This window comes from Acartia tonsa, chromosome 14, assembly GCF_053477335.1.
Source record: "Acartia tonsa isolate MP-2025a chromosome 14, ASM5347733v1, whole genome shotgun sequence".
Lineage (NCBI taxonomy): Eukaryota > Metazoa > Arthropoda > Copepoda > Calanoida > Acartiidae > Acartia > Acartia tonsa.
The window spans coordinates 12,890,920-12,914,085 of NC_137273.1; the positions used below are offsets into that span (position 1 = coordinate 12,890,920).

A 23,166-nucleotide genomic window follows, 5' to 3' on the forward strand; every position below is an offset into this window, starting at 1 on the left:
GAAAATATATACATCCTTATAATAAAGTAACAGGATGTTTGTTGGTCTGTCTTTTTGTTTGTACCGAAAGATCTGATCGATCGGGATCTCCTGAACAGGGTGGCTTCTCATAGGTCCCGGGAAGGTTTATAACTATTTTGGGGGAGGGTACCACCAACCTCCCGAGAGAAATCACAAAAAAAATGTTTACGAGTTGAGATTTGAACGCAACATATATAAGTAATGTATTATTTTTTTAAAACCAAACATTTAAGTGCCACTAGATGCCTCTAGGGGCGAAGCCGCTAGTCATAGATAAATGTAACAGGAAGTCCGTCAGGAGTGTCAGCACAGAAGGATCTTTTTAACCGCTGTATCAATATGGTTCTCATGGGTCCTGGTAAGGACAATAGCTATTTGGGGGGAGGGAACCACCACCCGCCAAAGAGAAATCGTCAGTAATCAGCTGATCTTAACATAGATTGAAAAGAAAAGATTTTACGTGCCCTTAGAGGCATCTAGGGGCGTAGCCGCTAATAATAGAAAAAGTAGATATGGATGGTTAAACTGGCTCCATAATATGTCAAACTAAATAAGGTTTTCCGAGACAGCGTGAAGTGCCGCTAAAAAATGACGTCATATAATAAAATGACCAATGAGAGGCTAGTAAAGTTTTACCTTTGGTCAAGATTGGATCTACGAAAAATTGTTTATTTTATACTTTAACAAATAGTTTGATAGTGGCAGTAAGTTTTAAGAAAAAAAACATGTTTTTTTTAAAATGTACGTTAAGATTTATTTACTTACTTTTTACAGGTTTAGAATATGAAAATTTAAAATCACTATCGTTCTAAAATAACTTTCTGCATGAATAAATTAAACACTTTGTGAAAGTTAAAGATACATTAAATAAATAATAATTGGAAGGAATAAAAATAAAAGTTTGAGATCTGTTGGAATATATCTAACTAGCAGCTTCGCCCCTAGCCTCTAGGGGCTTTGCCCCAAGAGGTATAATTACATCTTCTATTACCTACCCAGCCGAAAAAAATGCGAATGGATCGCAAATTTTCGCAAATAAATCGCGAATTCACTAAGTTCGCATAAAAAAAATCACGAATTTAAAAATTCGTAAAACTTCATAAAAAAAATGGGGTGGGGGTTGTTTTTTGAGGGGGTTAGGGGTGTCCCATCCCCCAAGAAAATAGCTTAAAACCACCACTGGATCAATAGGTATATACCCTGAAGAATAGAATCAGATCGGTTCAGTGGTTACCGAGATCTTAAGGGACGGACGGACAGACATCATACTACATTGTATGATAGATGAAATTCATAGTTTCTATTATTTACTTATCAATTGCCAGCAGCTAAGCCCCTAGAGGTCTATAAAGGCACTAGGCTGAGGGGAGAAGTTGACTTCGACCCAGATTTTGAAAACCATCCCCTAAAGTATTTAGAAACCTTCCCAGGACCTATGAGAAGCTACATTGAAAAGAGGAACCATTGCAATTAACAGTTATTGAGATCCTTTTGTACAGTATATGTATATCCTTTTTTTAACGGTAGGACAAACGGACATTAAAACTTGTACAGTGTCAGATCTGGATAATCAGAGTCTAAGCAAAATTTTAAGTAAATTTGTTGAAAAACAGGATAATATTTATGGACATACTTACATTTTTATGACTTGATTATAGAGTTGCTTCGCTTATAATATTGTACTTTGTTGTCCCAGGAATGAATATACAAACAATCAGATAAATCGGATGATTAGATCACATAAAAATTTATTGTCAAAAGAGTAGAAAAATCAGCATGTTTAAAATGGACGGACGGACATTCAGTTAATGATTATAGAGTCGCTACGCCTAACTACTACAGAAATCACCATGCAAAGTTTAAAATCGATAGTACAATTTTAACATGCCTAAATTAACGAAAAAAAACTATCCGTCTCAGACGTACGGACGGACCGACCCTAATTATAGAAAAGCTTCGTTATTAAAAAGTAGGGAAAAAGTTAATAAAAACAAGCGCTATCAAGCAATAAGGGACTAAAATCAAATTGACACATTTTATACAAATGTTCCCTCATTCGTTGGATTGAAACCTTAAAACTTTAAGTACGTAAATAACAAGAATTTTCAGAGAGAATTTAAATCCACAAAAAGGGTAATTTTGTTTATCATCATTGGAAATGTACATAATATTATTTTCACTATAGATGTCCTAGTCCTCTGTTTGAAATGACGTAACATTCTAAAATAATTTTTCTTCCCTCCTTCCTTTTTTCGGGAAAGAAAAATATGACGTCACTGGAGTCGTGTTCCTCAAAATTAATACAAATTCGGGACAGTTTTTATTGTGTCCCAAAGAGCGTACAGCAAACAATTTAATTGGTCTGTCTGTCAGTCTGTCGATCAGGCAAAAAAGATTTTTAAAAATATGTATAGGTTTTATTATTTTCTATTATTCATCTCATCCTATTGTTATGACGACTGAAAATCTGGTCACTTGGCCGTTGGTCACTCCACAATTTTTTATTCTTATTGATGTTGTCATCCTTGTTGTATTTATATCTGGACTATTCTCTGTATTTCCTTAACTCTGTATGATGCCCCCCCAAAGTGCAGCACCCCCCACTAAAGTGCACCCAGCCCACCCTGCGCAAATTTTAGTAATTTCTGCCAATTTTCCTCTTCCTTGCCAACTTTCTCTCTCTCTCCCTATCTTATTTCAAAGCACTTTCTATTTCTCTTTATTTTGATTTGCAAAAAAAACAGGGATCTAAAGAGATAAGACAATGGCCGATAAATCTATGTACATCCCCAACATGGTGATACACAAAATTACCTCTTCTGTAGAGGTTAATTGTTGAAACATTTGGACACTCAACATAATAGACCATCCAATTAAAATTCAATAAAAGTCACCAATTATTAAGCCAAAAAATAAGAAAACGATATTATAAAACTTTTGGGACTAGTGTAATAAACTGCCATGTTCCCGACCTGAAAAAAGGGTTAAATTTATTTGATTGTGCAAAGCGAAATGTTTTTTTTTTCAAGAACATATTCATTTAGATATTACTAAGTATCTAATAGGCTCTTATTTAACGGGAGAAAGAAAAGGGCAGAAAATAACTTAAAACCATCCTATGTTTTATTGCCTGTAGATAAATAATCTAAAATGTACTCAGGTCTCATGTGTAGATTTCATGAAAGGAGAACTTTATCAGTTTAGTTACCCATATTTATCAAAATCTTAAGCTTCAGCCAAAAAATCTTATCTACAATACAAAGTAGTACGATGTCTGTCTGTCTGAAGCTTAAGATCTCAGTAACCACTGAACCGATTGGGCTCTAGTCTTCAGGGAATATACCTACTAGTCCTGGCATGGTTTTAAGCAATTTTCTTGGGGTGGGACACCCCTAATCCTCCAAAAAATGAAATACACTCCCACCCCCCAAACAAATTCTTTTTAAAACTAAAATAAAAAAGGAGAGTTCGACTACGCCCCCCCCCCCAAAAAAAACACATCTTGATTAAACCTCTTGGGGCAAAGCCCCTAGAGGCTATGGGCGAAGCCGCTAGTGACTTTATAAAGTGTGTTACCTTTTTTTATGTTTTATCATTATTTGGCCACAACTTGGTAAAAAGTGCTCGCAAATCAGACCTTTTTCGACTAAAGATACTCAAATGGTTCCTTTACAAGCCCAATCAATCAGTTTTAAGATATCTTTATATTTCAAGGAAAATTGATGAAAATACTAAAAAACGGCAAATTTGGGTGTTAACTTTTATATGCACAGATACCATAAAATCAACAGAAAAATACTTATTTTTACTTTTCTGTCATTTTTAAAGTATGATTCTGTTAAATTGGCTATTCTTGAAGGGATTTATGCATTGATTATACTGAAACATAATATTGGGCAGAAATTAATGTATTTCAAAGAAAGAAAATTTTGAAAATAAGAAATTCGACCTCTATCACTTCAGAGGACAGCTGCCAACCTCCAGTTGACAGGATATAGTTAAATACTTGTTAGCAATAATAATTAGCTTTAAAAGTAAAACAAAAAGTTTTTTAATATTGCAAAAAAATGATAATCTAAATCTTAATTTTGGGGATGATGATCTAAAGGACGCTCTTACTGGTGGTGATGATGACCCAGATGATATCCAAGTACATGAGCGTTATGACAACTCATCTATTGAACTATGGTCCAATTTTTGTATTTGTAGCAGCCTCCAATTAAAAGTTGTAACAAGAAATATAACCATCTTTTAAAAACTACTATATTTATCTTATGAATTGGAGAATTTAAAAACCATGATTGTATGTTTTGAGATTTCTCTTGATTGGAGAATGCTACAAATACAAAAATCGGACCATAGTTTAATAGATAAGTTGTCATAATGCTCATGTATTTGGATACCATCTGGGTCATCATCACCAACAGCAAGAGCGTCTTTAAGATCATCATCCCCAAAATTAAGATTTAGATTATCATTTTTTGCCATATTAAAAAACTTTTTGTTTTACTTTTTGGGCTAATTATTATTGCTAACAAGTATTTAACTATATCCTGTCAACTGGAGGTTGGCAGCTGTCCTCTAAAGTGATAGAGGTCGAATTTCTTATTTTCAAAATTTTCTATCTTTGAAATACATTAATTTCTGCCCAATATTATGTTTTAGTATAATCAATGCATAAATCCCTTCAAGAATAGCCAATTTAACAGAATCATACTTTAAAAATGATTGAAAAGTAAAAATAAGTATTTTTTCTGTTGATTTTATGGTATCTGTGCATATAAAAGGTAACACCCAAATTTGCTGTTTTTTAGTATTTTCATCAATTTTCCTTGAAACATAAAGATATCTTTAAACTGATTGATTGGGCTTGTAAAGGAACCATTTGAGTATCTTTAGTCGAAAAAGGTCTGATTTGTGAGCATTTTTGACCAAGTTGTGGCCAAATAATAATAAAACATAAAAAAAGGTAACACACTTTATATTACTAGAGGAAGCGCCCTCAGATTCTAGGCTCTGTATTCAAAATGGCAGTAAAGGGGCAGAATTTCCTAAAACCATCTCATATCTTAAATATGAAAATAAAATAGTATAAAACCACCTATGTAAAGATTCTCTAAAAAAAGGAGTTCAGTAGTTATCGAAATCTTTAGCTACAGACAAATAAATACTTACTATTTTACATAATCCTATTGGTTGCGCCGTTAGATTCTAGGGGATTTGTATTCAAAGTGGTTAGTAAATAGCCTAAAACTAAAGACTTAAATCTAAAGCATCCCGGGATCTAAGTGAAGCTTCCTTAAATAGGAGAACTCAATCAGTACAAGAGCAATTGAAATTTTAAGCTTTAGGCAAAAATTTCACCATGTATTTTGTTGTTATAAATTGTTTTGAACTAGCAGCTTCGCCTCTAACCTCTAGGGGCTTTGCCCCAAGAGGTATAATTACAACTCCTATTACCTACCCAGCGGAAAAAAATACGAATGGATCGCAAATCTTCGCAAAATTAGCAAACTTCGTAAAAAAATTTAGGGGGCTTTTTGTTTTTTGGGGGGGTTGGGGGTGTCCGACCCCCTTAAGAAAATAGCCTAAAACCACCACAGGACCAGTAAGTATATTACCTGAAGAAAAGAATCCGACCGGTTCAGTGGTTACCTATATCTTAAGGGACAGACGGACGGACAGACATCTTTGTATTACAGATTATAGGTTTATAATTATTTTGTAGGAGCATATAACTACCCCTACAAAAGAAATTGCTCTTTGAAAAACACACCTCCATAACTTTTGAATTGTGTAGGGTCCATTTACATGCCCCCTCCCCTCCTTTAAGTAAAATATACGCCTCTAGGAGCCTCGTTCTAAATAAAATTTGAGCTATGTGTGAATGTATGTCATTGGCCAGGTCGCGAAAACGGATTCAAATATGTTTAGTATTGGCCCTGTTGATGACGATTTTTGCAAAATTCCCTCGCAACACGCCTTTCGATCTAGATCATTAGTTAGTCCATTAATGCCAGTTATGATAATTTAAAATTAAAAGATTTTTTCAGATTTATAACAATTAAAACAATTTTTTTGGACATCGAAAAACATAATCCTCTTAAATCTAAAATTGTTGCAATAGTTTGTAATAAAAACAAGGATGACAACATCCATAAAAGCGAAACACTGAAACGGTAGGACAAACGGACATTAACACTTATATAGTGTAAGAACTAAATAATCAGAATATAAATGTATAAGAGTCGAAGCAAAATTGTAAGTAAATTTGTTGGAAAACTTCTTAATACACGATTATGTTTATGGACATACTTACATTTTTAGGACTTGATTATAGAGTTGCTTCGCTTATAAGATTGTACTTTGTTGTCCCTGGAATCAATCGGATGATTAGATCACATAAAAATTTGTTATTAAAAAAGTGAAAAAATCAACATGTTTAAAATGGACGTTCGGACATTCTTGTAATGATTATAGAGTTGCTACGCTTTCTAAATCGTACCTAACTACTAAAGGAATCCCCATGCTAAGTTTGAAATCGATAGGACAATTCTAACATGCCTAAATTAACGAAAATAGCTATCCGTTTGTGACGGACGGACGGACCGACCCTTATTATAGAAAAGCTTCGCTTTTAATTACATTTTGTAGGTATATTTTCTGTTTTTGCCTGAGTTATACTGGTAGTACTCAATTTTTATAACATTTCTCATTCGTTCACTAAAAAACTTTGGGAACTTTTAATAAACATTAATTGAATTGAGCAAATTTTTTACCTTTATTTTTTACCTTCACAGAGAGTAATTTTGTTTTCTCGTATTCATTCGAATCCGGTGGATAGGAACCGGTTCTCATCCATACAAAAAAAACTATGTCTAGCATCGTATTATATCCAGTTTTCTACGTATATAGAAATGTACAATCATAAGATTAAGGCTAAAAAAAACTGGTTTTAATCTTATAATTGTACGTTCTATATCCGCGGAAAGCGGTTTATAATATGATGAAAGAAATAACTATTACGTATTTTGGGATATTTATAAATTTATCGTCCATTGTCTTACTCCTTAAAATGCCTAGGTTTTCATTTTCTTTTATTCTTTTTCCTTACCCTAAAATGCAATCAAAGCAGTACGGTTTTTTGTCTGAATCTTAATATCTCAGAAAATGCTCGTCCGAATTGGTTGTACTTTTAAGGAAAGCTTTATAATTAACTTGGGGTAGTTTTAGGCTATTTTCTGACCTTCCCCGCTTTCCCCTATTGGCTAGGGACAAAGCAACTGGTATAATATAAAGTATTAAGGCTTTTTGTCTGAAGCTTTATGTTTCAATAACTACTGAAACTGGTTGAGATCTTCTTTTTAGTAAAGCTTTACAAAGGCACCAGCATGGTTTTAGGCTATTTATTTTTATATCTAATCTTTTAGGTGGTTTAAGGCTATTTTTCTGTATCTTCAAAATGAACAAAGACCAGGGTTCTAAAGGGGTAAGACAATGTGCAAAATATTGATGTACATCCCCAATGATTATAAACAAAATTAACCATTTATTATTGGCTAGTTTGAACCAACCAATCAAGATTTAATAGAAGTACTAAAAGTTATTAAACCAGCGAATGAAAGAGCGGAATTATAAAACTTTGGGTACTAAAATAACTTTAAGATTAAAGTCTCGTCTCCCCACCCTTGTTTAGTTAAAGTTACGATTTTTTCGTATCTAAATGTTGATTTTCTGTATGTTTTAACATAAAAAAGTGTATATTTCATATAAAGCATATTTTTTTCAGCCTTTTATATCAACTAATCACTACATTTAATCACATGAAATAATTTCTAAAAACATTTTACTGTTATTTTCCTTGCATCAAAACAGAAATACACCATTTTAAAATTTCTAACGCATATTCATGAAGTAATTACACAAGCAAAACAAAGCAACTGTTATAATATAAAATAGTTAGAAAAATCTTATGGTTATTTCATACAAGTCATTTTTTTCACTTTTTTAATGATTCTTTTGAGACTAGGCATATGTTATTTATATGTTAATAACAGATGAAAAGCTGTCACATTATCTAGAATACCAAAAATATAAATGATTAAAACTCTGTATTTAGGAGAGAGTGGAATGAAAGAAAGAGAAAGGACTGTTTCCAGAGAGAGGGAGAGAAACAACCAGATCTCATTTTAAATTTCGAGGCTGCCAGTAAGATAGGGGGGGAGGACAGAGAGAGAGTGAGAGAGACAGCAGAGGTTAAAAAGAAAGAGAGAGAGGGAGAGAGAGGGGGGAAGTGGGTAAACAATGTTTAAGAGGGGAAAAGGGGATATTCCAGTGTTGTGGTTGGTTCAATGGTTGCTTTGAAGAAAGGAATATTTGAGCAGGGATCTTAAGGGATAAGACAATGGCCGATAAATTAATGTACATCCCCAATGATTATACACAAAATAAACCCTTCTGTAGATTACAATAATGGATTTAAACCTATCAAAATTCATTTAAAGTCCACAAAGTTGTATGTATAAGCAAACATTCATTTAAAACTTTGGGGACTAAAGTACTAAGCAGCCCAATGTCCCCTCCCTCCCTGAATTTATGAGAATCAGACTTACTGCACACAAAGGGGAGAAGTTTAAGAGGACTATGGCTGGCTGGGGCTGGCTGGCTGGCGGGAGAGGTAAAGAGGTAGATACTGTACTTTCTAGTATTCCATTACAGGGTCTTTATACAAAAAAAAGTAGATTACAAAAATAATGCATTGGTTATGACAGCGGAATACTAAATTAGTTTGCCTATATGAACCTCCTTTATTAGTCATTAGTTAATCCAGTAGGAGGTGAGGGGATGGGGAGGTATCGTTATTTTAGCCAGCTACGAGCATCACTTTATCAGAGTACATTAAAATCCGGACCAACATCCAAGTAATAATATATCGATTTACATAAATGAATGCTTTCAAAGTATCATTGATGACAACATCACTGAAATCATAACTCTAAAATCGGATGGGAGGACAATCTTATCAAGCAAAGTTTTAAGTCGCCAAGACAATTCTAACATGCCTAAATATTGAACAAATTAAGATGTAGATATAAAGAAGTTGTGTATATATAATAATATTATCTAGAAACCCTTTATCTGTATGTGAATATACAATAAAAGCTGGACACCCTGTATCTGTATGTGAATATACAATAAAAGCTGGACACCCTGTATATGTATGTGAATATACAATAAAAGCTGGACACCCTGTATCTGTATGTGTATATATGATAGTTGGACACCCTGTATCTGTATATATAAAAGTTGGACACACTGTATCTGTATATTGTATGTATAATAGTTGGTCACCCTGTATCTGTATGTGTGTTTCTGAAACTAATTTTTGGACACCCTGTATCTTTATCTGACAAGTCTAGTTAGACAACCTGTATCTGTATGTGTGTTTCTGACAACACTAGTTGGACACGCTGTATCTGTGTTTCTGACAATACTAGTTGGACACCCTGTATCTGGATGTGTGTTTCTGACAACCCTAGTTGGACACCCTGTATCTGTGTATCTGACAATACTAGTTGGACACCCTGTATCTGTATGTGTGTTTCTGACAACACAAGTTGGACACGCTGTATCTGTATGTGTGTTTCTGACAACACTAGTTGGACACTCTGTATCTGTATGTGTGTTTCTGACAACACTAGTTGGACACTCTGTATCTGTATGTGTGTTTCTGACAACCCTAGTTGGACACCCTGTATCTGTATGTGTGTTTCTGACAACACTAGTTGGACACCCTGTATCTGTATGTGTGTTTCTGACAACTCTAGTTGGACACCCTTATCTGTATGTGTGTTTCTGACAATACTAGTTGGACACGCTGTATCTGTATGTGTGTATATAATAGTTGGACACCCTGTATCTGTATGTGTGTATATAATAGTTGGACACCCTGTATCTGTATAAGTGTATATAATAGTTGGACACCCTGTATCTGTATGTGTGTATCTGACAGCTGAAATCCTCCGCGACCTCCAATTTTTTTACAGGGATGTTTATTAAAAAAAAAAAAATAAGAAATTAATGAAGAATAAGAATAAATATTAAAATAATTTATTTAAATTAATAAAAATTTATAAATCTCGTAATCCCTTGCCAATGACAAATCAGCTGGTCTATTATATATAGATGTAAGGGATGGGGTTTCTGAAGAAGAATAGTTATTTATCGCATCGTATTATAGACAGCTTTCCGCGGATATCAGAATGAAACTGGGCCAACCAAACTGGTATTTATATGTGAAATAATTTTGCAAAGACAATGATTTTAATTTCTTGTACCATATCCATCCAATTACTGAAAAACAGTAGTATGATAGTCTGTTACCTCATAAATTTAACCTAAAACTATTTAAAAAGTCATACTCAAATTTCATATTTCTTAGTAAATTCAAATTTTTTTTACTTTGTAGGTATTTTTTATAGTTATAACTTAGGATTTCGATATAAAATTGAAAGTAAACCAATTTAGATTTGGCGCGATTTAAAAATAATCATTCATCCTATAAAAAGAATATCTTTTTATGGGATGAAAGTACTTTTTGCAAATAGTATTTAGGCGTTATCAGTTTCTTAAACTGAAGAATTATCATTAATTTCCTTTCCTTTAGATAATTTTTTATGCTAAAGGCCTTCTTTAATAAGTTGTTTCAACATAAAGTCTTCAGGGTAGAGTTGAGGAGAGCTAAAGAGAAAATGGAAATAGCCTAAAACCACCTAAGGACATTTATATAGCTTTCTTGAATAGTACAATCCGAACGGACCCAATAATTTTGGAGATGTCTAGCCTCAGACAAACAAAACTTACAACATTATATTATGCTAGTGACTTCCAAGGAGAGAGAGAGTCCCCAAAGTTTTATAGTAGCGTTTCCGTATTCGTTTGCTTAACAACTTTGGGGACTTTTAATGACGAAGACCAAAATATATATCTTTTGCACCACTTTTGACGTCAAATTCTCCATCTCTTTTTTAGGGGTTTTCTTTCCCACGTCTCCTCTCATCTTCCACATTATATAACGTCACAGGAATCAAAAGTGACACAAAAGTTATGTATTTTGGCCTTCGTCACTTTTAATGAATTCTGATTGGTTAAATCCTTACGTTGAGTGAGTGTCCAAACGTTTCAATTATTAGTTTAAAGCTACAAAATTGGTAATTTTATGTATCATCATTGGATTTGGGATGTACATCAATATATCGGCCATTGTCTTATCCCTTTAGATCCCTGTGTTACAGCACAGTTAAAACATGTTACCCCATTTATTTCTTTTGGTTTCTAAAAGCTTTAAAGGGGGGGGGCGAGGCAGTCATTTTTAAAAGCGAAGCTTTTTATAATTAGGGTCGGTCCGACCGTCCGTACGTCAAAGACAGTTAGCTCTTTTCGTTAATTTAAATAGGTTAGAATTGTGATATCAATTCCAAACTTTGCATGATGATTCCTGTAGTAGTTAGGTACAATATAGAAAGCATAGCAACTCTATAATCAATACCATAATGTCCGTAAGTCCATTTTAAAAATGTTTACTATTTTGACAAAAAAATTTTGTATGTTAAAATTATCCGATTCTTCTGATTTTTTTAAAACTGATTCCTATTACAACAAAATACAATGTTATAAGCGAAGCATTTCTATAACAAGTCCCAAAAAAGTAAGTATGTCCTTAAACAGTATCATCTATTTATGCAGTTTTGCAACAAATTTACTTACAAGATTGTTTGTACTGATGCAATAATATTCTGCTAATTCAGTTCTGACAATCTACAAGTGTTAATGTTCTTTTGTTATCCTTGTTCTTTTTTCTTTGGTGGGTGGTCCAAAAAGGCATAATACTACCACAGTACTAGTTTCTAATTTCCCTAAGAAGTCAATTCAATGTCTACCGAAATCTTAAGCTACAGACAGACGGACGGATAGAATACTTTGTTTCGTAGACACAATAGTTTTAAGTTACAATAATTTTTTAATTTACATCCAATTCATCAAATTTAAAACAAGCTATTTAGTTATTTACAAACCTTAAAATTAAACATTGTTTACATTAATAGACTTCAATCAATAATCCCATGAGATTAAAGAATTTTTTTAGATTTTATTTTTTTAACATTAATAATTAACATTTAAAATAAAGAGTATTTAATAACATACATAAACAGTCTTAATTAGGATTAAAGTTCAATTTTTGTTAACACAAAATTTAATGGCACAAAAATGTGACTTTTATAATAAAAAAAGTTATAAAATGAATAATAGGAAGATAAGGGCTGAAATAAAAGCAGAATCAGAATAATGAAATATCATAGTATGAAAACAATATATTTTTTCTCACATGTGCTCAATCATGTTGAGCATACTGGTTCTCCTCTATGGAGCTGCAGTATTGACTGGAGTCCAAGCTGATTGCCAGACAAAGATCCAGGATGCTACATGGAATTTTGTTCCAGATAGAGATTCTTTAGACTTTGGCATTCCATCAGAAGAAAACTGTTATGAATTATGTGCATCCCATCCTGGTTGTCAAGGTTATACATGGAGGTTTGATGTTATTCTTGGATATACTTGTTATGAATTTCAACAATTAGAAGATCTTCATGCTCTTGCTGGATGTTACAGTGGAACAATTCCTGTTGCTTATGAAGGAGCCTGTGCATTTAGTTCTGAAAACCTGGTTGGCACTGTTTCTTCTGAATCACTGGAAGACTGCTTTCAAGCTTGTACTGAGACACAGGGCTGCGAATGGTATACCTGGTATGACCAATATACTTCCTTTCCTAAAATCTGTTTCCAATTGACTGATTGCTCCTCAGTTATTCCTTGTCAAGGATGCTCTAGTGGAGAGTTGAACTGTATTGAACAATCAATTATTTCAACTACAACCACAATTCTTTCTACTACTACAACTACAACAACTACATCATTGTTGCCTGTTCCTCCCCAATGCCAGCCAGATGTTTACAGAGTTCTCAATGACCCAACAAGAAATGTAGATCAAGGGTATAAAAATTATTGTGATAATGATGACCAGTATACCAGCCCTGATTGGCATGGAGCTGGATATTACAGAATACAAGCCCCAGCTGGAAAGATACCAACCTCACCACCTGCCCAATATCACTGTGGCACATTTCATCCTGGATGGATCAATGATGAAGAAGGAGCTATTGAACAGATGGAAGTTGGCGAAGAGATAACTGTACAAGTTTGTTTTGTTGTTAATAGTCCTTGTTATTGGGATAATGACATCAAAGTTACTTATTGTCCAGGTAACTTTTTTGTTTATTACCTACCAAATACCCCTTATTGTTATGCAAGATATTGTGGAACCATATAATGTGATTCTTTTTTAATTATTATTGTCTTTTAAATTTTTCTGTTTTTAGTTTTGTTTATTTAATTGTTTTATCAATCAAAATTAATTACCTTTAATAAATATTCAATTTTCATATTTCATTGATGTTTTTTTACTTGATAGATTAGTTAGATTCAAAATAAATATTTTTACAATGATAAAAAGATCAAATAATGTATAAGATTATAAATTGTGTTTTGGCTTTATAAACTTGTTTATTTATCTATTTATAAAATAAAAAGCTTTATTATGTAAGAATAGTAATAATTGGGAAATCAATAGTATATCAAATAGTAGCATAGCTTTTATAGTGAACCATAATTACTTTTTTAATTGATCAATAATTTTAAAATAATAATTAAAAGAAGTAAGCTTGATGTATTTTATATGTGTTCATGTGACTAACCAATATCCACACTCGAAAATTAATTTGTTGCAAAAGTTTGTCCTAAACATACCATAATGTTATTGATAAAAATTATACTAATGTGTAAAAATTATAAAAGTGTCTTGGCTTTGAAGATTTTATCTAGCACAGTAAAGCAGTAAGCTTTGTAATTACAATAGGATTCTAAAAGCTCAAAATGATTTTCAAATCTTTATATATCTATCCAAAAAACATTCAAGTATATATGTGTCCAGTAAGACATCAAAAATACTTGACAAGTTTCAAATATGCAAATCTGTTTTGTTCATTGGCAAGTTAAAGACTATTATGTATTTCACCCACCTGAATTAAATACCCTGTCAAATGATCCAATACATTACAATCTAAAAAGACACTGAAATGTGTTTAAATACATTAAAATACAATCCAAAAAAATCCTGAAACCACTGAAATGTGTTCCAATATTTTTTCTCGTATTCATTCGAATCCGGTGGATAGGAACCGGTTCTCATCCATACGAAAAAACTATGTCTAGCATCGTATTATATCCAGCTTTCTACGAATATAAAAATGTACAATCATAAAATTTAAACCAGCTTTTTTTAGCCCGTGCCTACGGCACCTAGGGGCTAAAAAACTGGTTTTAATCTTATAATTGTACATTCTATATCCGCAGAAAGCCGTTTATAATACGATGCGAGAAAAAACTATTATTAAACTTTAAATTGGTTCTGAGTAATTTTTTGATTATTTTGTGGGGGACCTATTTAAGACAAAGATTGTATCTCTAACTAGGGAATGCTATATTATTACAGGAAAAGTTTAAGGCTTTTGAAAGAGGGGGGCTATCAAGAACATGTAATTAAAGTTATTTATCTATTAATTGTCAGGTAGAGCAATAGTTTATAACATCTTTATTGCGATTTGATTTACCCCCAAAGAATAAAAACAAAACTTTGAGAAATCTTATATTTAAAAAATAAGTATCATTATAAAAAAAAACAAATATAATATACTTCTTACTGCACTGACTGTAAATTGAGGAAGTGCTTTCTGTTAATTTAGGGTCTAGCAAGCAACAAGACTCAGAGCTGGTAGCATCTCATCCGTGAAAGTGGCAGCTTCTTCAGACCTGGTGACAGCTAGTAGGTTCTTCAGAACTGGTGTCAGCATCTTATTTAGAGCTGCAGAGCTGGTGGCAGCTTCTTTCAAGCTACTGAGCTGTGGTATTATCCATCCACTCCTTTTTTCCTTATTTCTCTACCACTAAAAAAAGAGATAAATTTCATTTAATTGATTTATCTCAATTACAGATTAGCAATTTTTTTTAGAAACCTTTCTTTGATTTAAAGACTGAAGTAAATTTTAAAAATAAAAATAATTGAAAATAATTAAATTGAGAGTTTGATTTTTTAAATCAGCAGCGCGGCTTTTAAAGACGCCTAATTTGCCGCAGACATGCCCACTGTAAGCCACACTCAGCTATAGAGGCAGCTTTCTATTTCAGTTGCAGATACAGCCATCTGTACCATAAGCCACACTCAGTCAAAGACACCATCAGCAGTCAGCTGCAAATGCCTCAGACATGCTTACTGTAAGACACTCTTAGCCACAGCGGCAAATTATTGTTTCATTTGCATACACAGCCATCTATACTATAAGCCACACTCAGTCAAAGACACCATTATATAGCATTAGCCGCAAACTTGTACTTAGCCGCAGACATGCTTACTGTAAGCCACTCTCAGCCACCATCCGCCGCAGCCGTAAACTTGCACTTAGCTGAAGCCATCCCAACCGGAGGACACACTCTGTCAAAGACACCATTAGCAGTTGAAAACAGCCGCAACCACGCTCACCGTAAGCCACTCTCAGCCACAGCAACTGCTGACACTTAAAATAGATAAATGTTAAAATAATACATTTTAAAAGCCAACTTTCTTTTCAAAAAAACAAAAAAAAACATAAGGCTATAAGGCTAAGCTTTGAAACGGTAGGACAAACGAACATTATCACTTTCAGAGAGCCAGAAATGAATAAGCAGAATATAAAGGTATAAGTCTAAACAAAATTGTAAATAAATTTGTTTCAAAAATACTTAAATACATGATACTGTTTAAGGACATACTTTTATTTTTAAGACTTCATTATAGAGAAGCTTCCCTTATAACATTGTAAATTGTACATTGTTGTATAAGGAATCAGAATTAATAGGAAAATTAAAAAGTGTTAATTCTTAAATGGGCAAGACTTTAATTTATAAATCTACAAAAAGTTTTTCAGTAAATATGTTAATAAGGACCTACTTACATTTTGGATCTTGATTATTGAGGTGATTCCTTCATAACAGTGCCCCTTGTTCACCTAATAAACAAAAAAAAATCAAAAAAAGAGAAACCCTACAAATTAGACAAAAAACGTAAATTTATAAACTTAGAGTGGCTGGCTGACCAAGTTTTAGTCTATTAGCTTTGAATAGTTTAGATTAAAACAATAAATATATTACTAGTGGTTACACCCCTAAAAACGTTATACATTTTTTTTGGGAGGGTCCTTTTTTCTAGTAGCGATTTCTTGGGATAGACAGATGAACAGACAGACAGACAAATAGGTGGACAGACAGACGAAGAGCTAGACGAACAGACTAAATAAAATTAATTAAGATTTTCGCTACTGAATAGGAGAATCTTTACAATAAAATAATAGGCAGTCTATCTTAAGCCTGACACCACATCATAACTGAAGATGTTAAAAATGGTTCTTACTGCATCTATGTCAGGTGTGCAACATAAATAGTTAGGGAAGAGGGGAATGCCTTGGCACAAAAAAGGCACAACTCATTACCATGCACAGTTATGACCTCTCAGACAAAGCTCGTGCAATCAAAGGGTTGGTTTTCTGATGGATGTTACTTAACCTAATATCTTTAAGTGTTTGCATCCCATTACAAGCGAATGATGCTTTGGGTTCTCTAGATGAGCTCTTAAAAATCGAAAGAGAATCCTGCCCTTACGAGAATAAGGTAATCAGGTAATTTTAAAGGATCTAAAGGTATAAGACAATGGCCAATAAATTTATTTACATTCCCAATGATTTCTGTAGATTACGAATAGTAGTTTGAAATTTGGACTTTCAACTTAATGAACCAACTAATCAAAATTCTATAAAAGCCCTAAGGTTGTTATGACAACAATTTGAAAGCGTTATTATAAAAATTTGTGTGTGGACTAGTGTAATAAACAGCCATATGTCCTCTCCCTCCCTGATATTATCGGTTTCAAAGTCGTACTGGAATATACTATTACAGTAATGGGGATTTAAAAGATTTCAATTTTAACACAAAAACCTGATACCCGTGTTCAATAATGAAAGATAAATGGCGCTTTTGTTTTCTCTTCATAAGTTTAATTTTCAATAATCCTTATATAAAACTAGAGTTGGCTCGATATAATTATCTCCCTATTGGCTAGTTTTTATATGCATATCTATTTCTCAATAAATCTATTTTCCTCACCCGGCATTACTATCTAAAAGAAAGTAAATATTTAATAATTTAAATGATTTTTAAAAGATTTTTTTAAATTATAATTTTTTCTTTACATTACCATCACCAAAGGGTTAATGATGATGATTACAATTTTAGTTTAATATTTGAACACACAAAATGTCGCCACAATCGAATTCTTTTAAAACATAGTTTTCTTAAATTTATCATATTATAAATTTAAATTTTCTTTTTTATGATTAGAAATTAAATACATCAATATAAGGTAAATAGCAACATGAAATGAAAAAAATGAATTTATTTTTAATAAAGTAAAATAATGGGTCTTATCGTTCTGGGCAATGAGAGTTTATTATGGATTATTGGAGCACTATGAGTTTTAATCATATATTCCTTGGAAAACTTGAGCTCGTTTATAGACATTTATTTCCTATATAGATCTGACATGGATCTTGAAGCAATTAAGCAGGCCGTTTTGTACATGTTAAAAATTGGAAGATTTCATTAAATAAAAGTAATCGCAAATATACTTAGTAAATAAAAGGAAGTCTGTCTATCTGTCTGGATCTCATTAACCGCTGAACCGATATTGTTCTCCTTTACAATATAGCTTTTTATAGATCCTTGGAAGGCTTATATCTATTTCTGGAAGGCTACCACTAACCTTCCTTGAAAAAGCGAAATTAGAAAGAAATACTCCCCACCCCATTTTTTAATTATCTTTTTAAAACTTCTATTGAAAATTTGAAGGTGTGGTACCCCCCCCCCCCCTCCCTCACCTCAAGCGCTCCTAGAGGCCTCTAAGGACGAAGCCACTAGTTTACAGTTATCAAAAAAGAACAAGTTATGACTGTACTGTAAACCGAGGCACATCAGCGTGTAGTTGGGGACAACTATAAAAGATGCGAGAAGTTTAAAGTTATAGTTGGGGTCAATATCTTAGCTGTAATTGTATATATGTAACTGTACTAAAGACCCCAAAAGTTATGAATTGCTCAAATGATGAAATGCTGTCTAAAATACGGCGTTAAAATAACAAAAAAGGTATATTTGGATACAATTTATAGGGAAGCTTTATGATAAACAAATTTTGTAGGGTTAGAATATTCATTGAAATTTTTGGATACTGCTACTAGCTTGCACATTACAATAAATTTTAAACTCATATAATTTGCATTTAAGATCAACTGTCCGTCCATAAAACACTGGAAAATTAAATATTTATCAAAACTTCTTTAAGAAAAATGATCTTTATATTAGTACAATAATTAAGATTTTATTTGATTAAATTTTGTGTTTCATAATCATCATTACATTCATTGGGTTAGAAAAAAAACTTTCAATACCTAAAATGAAATATTACAATTATTGATAAAGTCTAACCATATAAATAACATTTTTAACAGATCTATAAAAAACTAAGAAGTTAATTTAACCCATTAGTGACGAACCGGGTATTAAAACCCGGTTCCGAAAAATGAAAAAAAAAAACGGTTTCCGGCTTCATAATTGCATCATTCTCAGTATGAATCCCCCCTCTACTACCCTGGCTTTCATTTCCCCCTGAAGCAGGCAGTTTAGCTTACTTCTGTTTGCCGGTATAGCTCAACAAAATTTGAAAATCATGAAAATTCAAAATACCCTTCTAACTTTTTTGTTTTTATAGTAAAGTCGCTGATGTTTTTCATGAAATCTAATGTTTATTGACAAGTACATCTATTTGTTAATTCGTTTTATTCAAATTATTATTTTTTATATGATTTTTTTATCGTTTTTTTACACCCTTTTTTTGTGTATGTCGGGTTTTAAAACTTCGACAAACGGGCTTTTTTACCCGAAACGGCCGAAATAACCGGGTTTTTACTACAAAACCGGGTTTTAATGCCGGCGGAAACCGCTCAAATAATGCCTGGTTGGTATTTATGGCCAGGCCGAACCGGGTTTTTTTGCAACTTTCCTGTGCACGCCACTAGAGCAAAACAAAAAAATTGGAATTCCGTTTTTACCATTATAAAGCTTCCAGAAGATCTGCTCCACATAACAGTTTCAGATGGATTTTACCTGGATGATTAGCAGCTGGAGGTATCCATTCAGGTTTAGCAGGGGAATTCATTAAACTAGAATATTCTTCCATTACCTTCCGGGTTCTGGTCCAATCATCTTGCCTAGTTTCCCAGTCAGACACAGTGATCCACTCACTGGTCCTAGCGGCCTCTCTTGACATGGCCAGTCTGTGAGTAGAGGATATTAGACTTGGCTTCTTAGTCTTGTAACAGTCATGTGTGGGAGATATCACTCCTCCCACTACTGGTATACCTGGTTTATTAATTCTAAAATAATCTTTAGCTAACTCAAACATTCTGAGGTGCATAACAGTTGGCGGATTAAAAGATCCACATGCCAACAGTACAATTCTTTCTCCACCGCCAGCCGCCATTTCTAAAATTTTAATCTCTTAGTGAAGTGAATCAAGCAAATTTAGCTTGGTCAGTTTAGACAATAAATAAAGTTTGCTCAACAATTAACATTAATTATTTTTATATTACTAAAAGTTTTAAATTTTTTGTCACCTTTTGTTTTATGATTCCTAGCACCAGTTTGATCATTGTTGGTATTTTCAGATGCATCAGAAACTGTTTTATCATTTGTGATGTTTTCATTATTCACATTTGTTTCTATTGTATTTTCATCATCTGTGTTATTGGAATCACTATTAAGGTCCCCATTATTTTCAATAACATTGTTATCATTGTTCAGCCCAAGTTCATCAACAGTTGTCATCTCTAACTCATTTGCTCTATTAAGATCTTCATTATTGTTTATATTTTCAGCATCCTCAGATTCATTTATCATTGGCTCATCTAAATTAAGGATAGTAGGTTGTTCTTTTATGGATTTGACTGGTTCAGGATTTGAATTTTCAACTTCTTCAGCATCAACAGACTGGATTGTCTCAAGATCTGATGGCTGTAGATCTTCTTGATTGTCATTATTGATTGGTTCAGGGTTAGATATTTGATTTTGTTGCTGGTTTGAACTATCAACTTGAATGGATTGAGACAATTCATTTTGATTAGATGACATATCTTGCTCCAGCTCAGAAGGTTCCTTTGGCTCAGGGTTGGATTTTTGAACTTTGGAATCATTTGATAAGTCAATTAAGTCATCATTAGCATCTTCATTCTGATTGATGTTCAAAGTTTGATCTTGGTCAGGAAAATATGGTTTTATTAAATCTGAGGCTTGGATATTGTTTACATCTGGAGATTGAATAGATTCAGAATTAGTAACTTGAAGTTGTTCAGAATTGAATACAGAAGATTCACCATTGCCAAAAGTTTCCACAGGATCAGTGATATCATCTAATATAATAAAATTACAGTTTGCAACTGAATGCTTTATGAAAAGAATGTTATTTTGTTAAGTTAACTAGTTTGAATAGTGAAAAATACTACGATTGTAAGCTTTTATAAATAGTCTTTTCAGGGAACTTTGTCTTGGGAATATTATTTTCAATAAATAATTTACCTAAAATATTTTCGGGTTCTGGAGTAAAAATCACCTCATTTCCTAAAAATACATAGAACTGATTATATTTACTTAAACAAAAATAACATGCTCAATAAGTTATCTTTAAAGATTTATAGAAATTCTATTTGATATTTCATAAGTTAAAAAAATGTATTTAATAGAAAAGAGCAGGTTTTTGCAGGTCACAATATTGATATTGTATATCTATAATACAAAGTAGCTTGATGTCTGTTCGTCTGTCCGTCCCTCCGTCCCTTAAGATTTTGGTAACCACTGAACCAATTGGATTCTACTCTTCAGGGATTAAACCTACTGGTCCTGTGGTGGTTTTATGCTATTTTTTGAGAATGGGGCACCTTAACTCCCCCAAAAACAAAAAATTCCCCCTCATTTTTAAAACCAAAGCTTTTCTATAATTAGGGTCGGTCCGTCCGTCCGTACGTCGGTAACAGATGGCTCTTTTCGTTAATTTATGCATGTTAGAATTGTGCTATCGATTTCAAACTTTGCATGGTGATTCCTGTAGTAGTTAGGTACGATTTATAAACCGTAGCAACTCTATAATCGTTACCAGAATGTCCGTATGTCCATTTTAAGCATATTGATTTTTAACTTTTTTAACAACAAATTTGTATGTGATAAAATCGTCCGATTGTTTTGATTTTTGGAATACTGATTCCTTGGACAACAAAGTACAATGTTATAAGCAAAGCATCTCTATAATCAAGTCCTAAAAACGTAAGTATGTCCTTAAACATTATCCTGTATTTCTGCAGTTTTTCAACAAATTTAATTAAAATTTTTATACGACATTTATACATTTATTATTTTCTGATTTTTTAGTTCTGACACACTACAAGTATAAATGTTCGTTTGTCCTACCGTTTCAGAGCTTCGCTTTTACGGATGTTGGTCATCCTTGTTTTTAAATTAATTTGAAATTAGTGGTCGCAGCACCAGAGGTAATTAATTTGCAAAGCCGCTAGTCATTATAGAAAGGAATATTATGTAACAGAAATTAAAATCTATTGCAATAGAGCACAATAATTGTAATATTGTTTATAATGATAACACATTCTAAAATAATGAAAATAACTATAATCAAATAGAACTAAGAAAATTCTATTTCAACTGAAATGGACCACAAACAAATTTATAAAGAAAAAGTTTTTATGTTAATTTCTTGTAGGTTAGGTAAAGGTTAAGTAATGGTTAATAGAGTCCTGCAGTAGCTTAACCAATATATCAGATTTTAAAAACTTAAGAAGACGAAGAAAGTCCCTCAAAAAATCTTTCCCACTCCTCCTCTCTCATCCCTCATTTTTATGACGTCATTGAGGGACTTTCTTCATCTTCAAACTTACCATCTAAAGCAAAGCTTAATGAAATAAAATAAAGTAACAAAACTAGGAAATATAACTTCATGATTAGCAACACAAATGATAACTAAAATTTAGTGATAAATTCAATGAACTCTTGTTCAAATGTAAGCTCAATCTTATCTTCCTTAATAAAAAAAATATGAAATAAGTAAAAATAATATGTATGCAATTCATAATGAAGAAATTATTTCAGAGTTAAGGACAGTCAATCTGAAAACAAATTAAAAAAATTAAATGTAAGATTTTAGGAATTTTTAAATTTTTATCTGACATAATACCGACATGCTATTTATTAAAACAAGGATGACAACATCCATAAAAGCGAAGCTCTGAAACGGTATGACAAACGAAAATTAACTCTTGTGAAGTGTCAGAACTGAATATACAAATATACATATTATTTAACAGCTGATTGACCATTAGATCTTTTCATGAAAATACCCTTTTTCGAATTTCAATCTTCTGCTAACCTAAAAAGTTACTTTAGGGGCCTAGAAATATATGTACAAAATTTCAGCTCTCTATCTCTACTGACGACCTAGCGCCAGGCATGTAAAATATCAACAGATAACGGTAGCACGGCGGTTTTAACAATATCTCAGTAATGTGCAGGTTTTCAGCTCTTCTGCATATTTCAATTTAAACACATAAGGCCAAAGATATTTTATCCAAAAAATCTTTTGTCAAAGTCTACTCTAGACCTAGCGCCAGTCAGTTTTTTAAAATCATGCATTTTATACCTGTGAAAAATGAAATCGCCAGCGCTAGGTGTAGAGTAGACTTTGACAAAAGATTTTTGGGATATCATATCTTAGGCCTTATGTGTTTAAGTTGAAATATGTAGAACACCTAAATTCACCTTCCAAGCCATTCTCTAAGCATTTTAATTTTTTTTTTGAAATAACGGGATTTCAAAACTGCCTTTTGAAAAGGC

General features: G+C 32.6%; 1 protein-coding gene across 1 annotated transcript; it reads right to left on the reverse strand.

The window, feature by feature from the left end:
* Window positions 1–19,327: 19,327 nt before the first annotated feature.
* LOC145306435 (uncharacterized) lies at window positions 19,328–22,339 on the reverse strand. The gene is made up of 4 exons (XM_080148530.1): window positions 22,215–22,339; window positions 20,848–20,889; window positions 19,890–20,681; window positions 19,328–19,758 (listed from the first exon to the last, which is right to left on the reverse strand). The coding sequence occupies exons 1-4, from the start codon at window positions 22,273–22,275 to the stop codon at window positions 19,328–19,330; spliced, it is 1,326 nt and encodes a 441-aa protein (XP_080004656.1). The 5' UTR covers window positions 22,276–22,339.
* Between the last annotated feature and the right edge of the window lie 827 nt (window positions 22,340–23,166).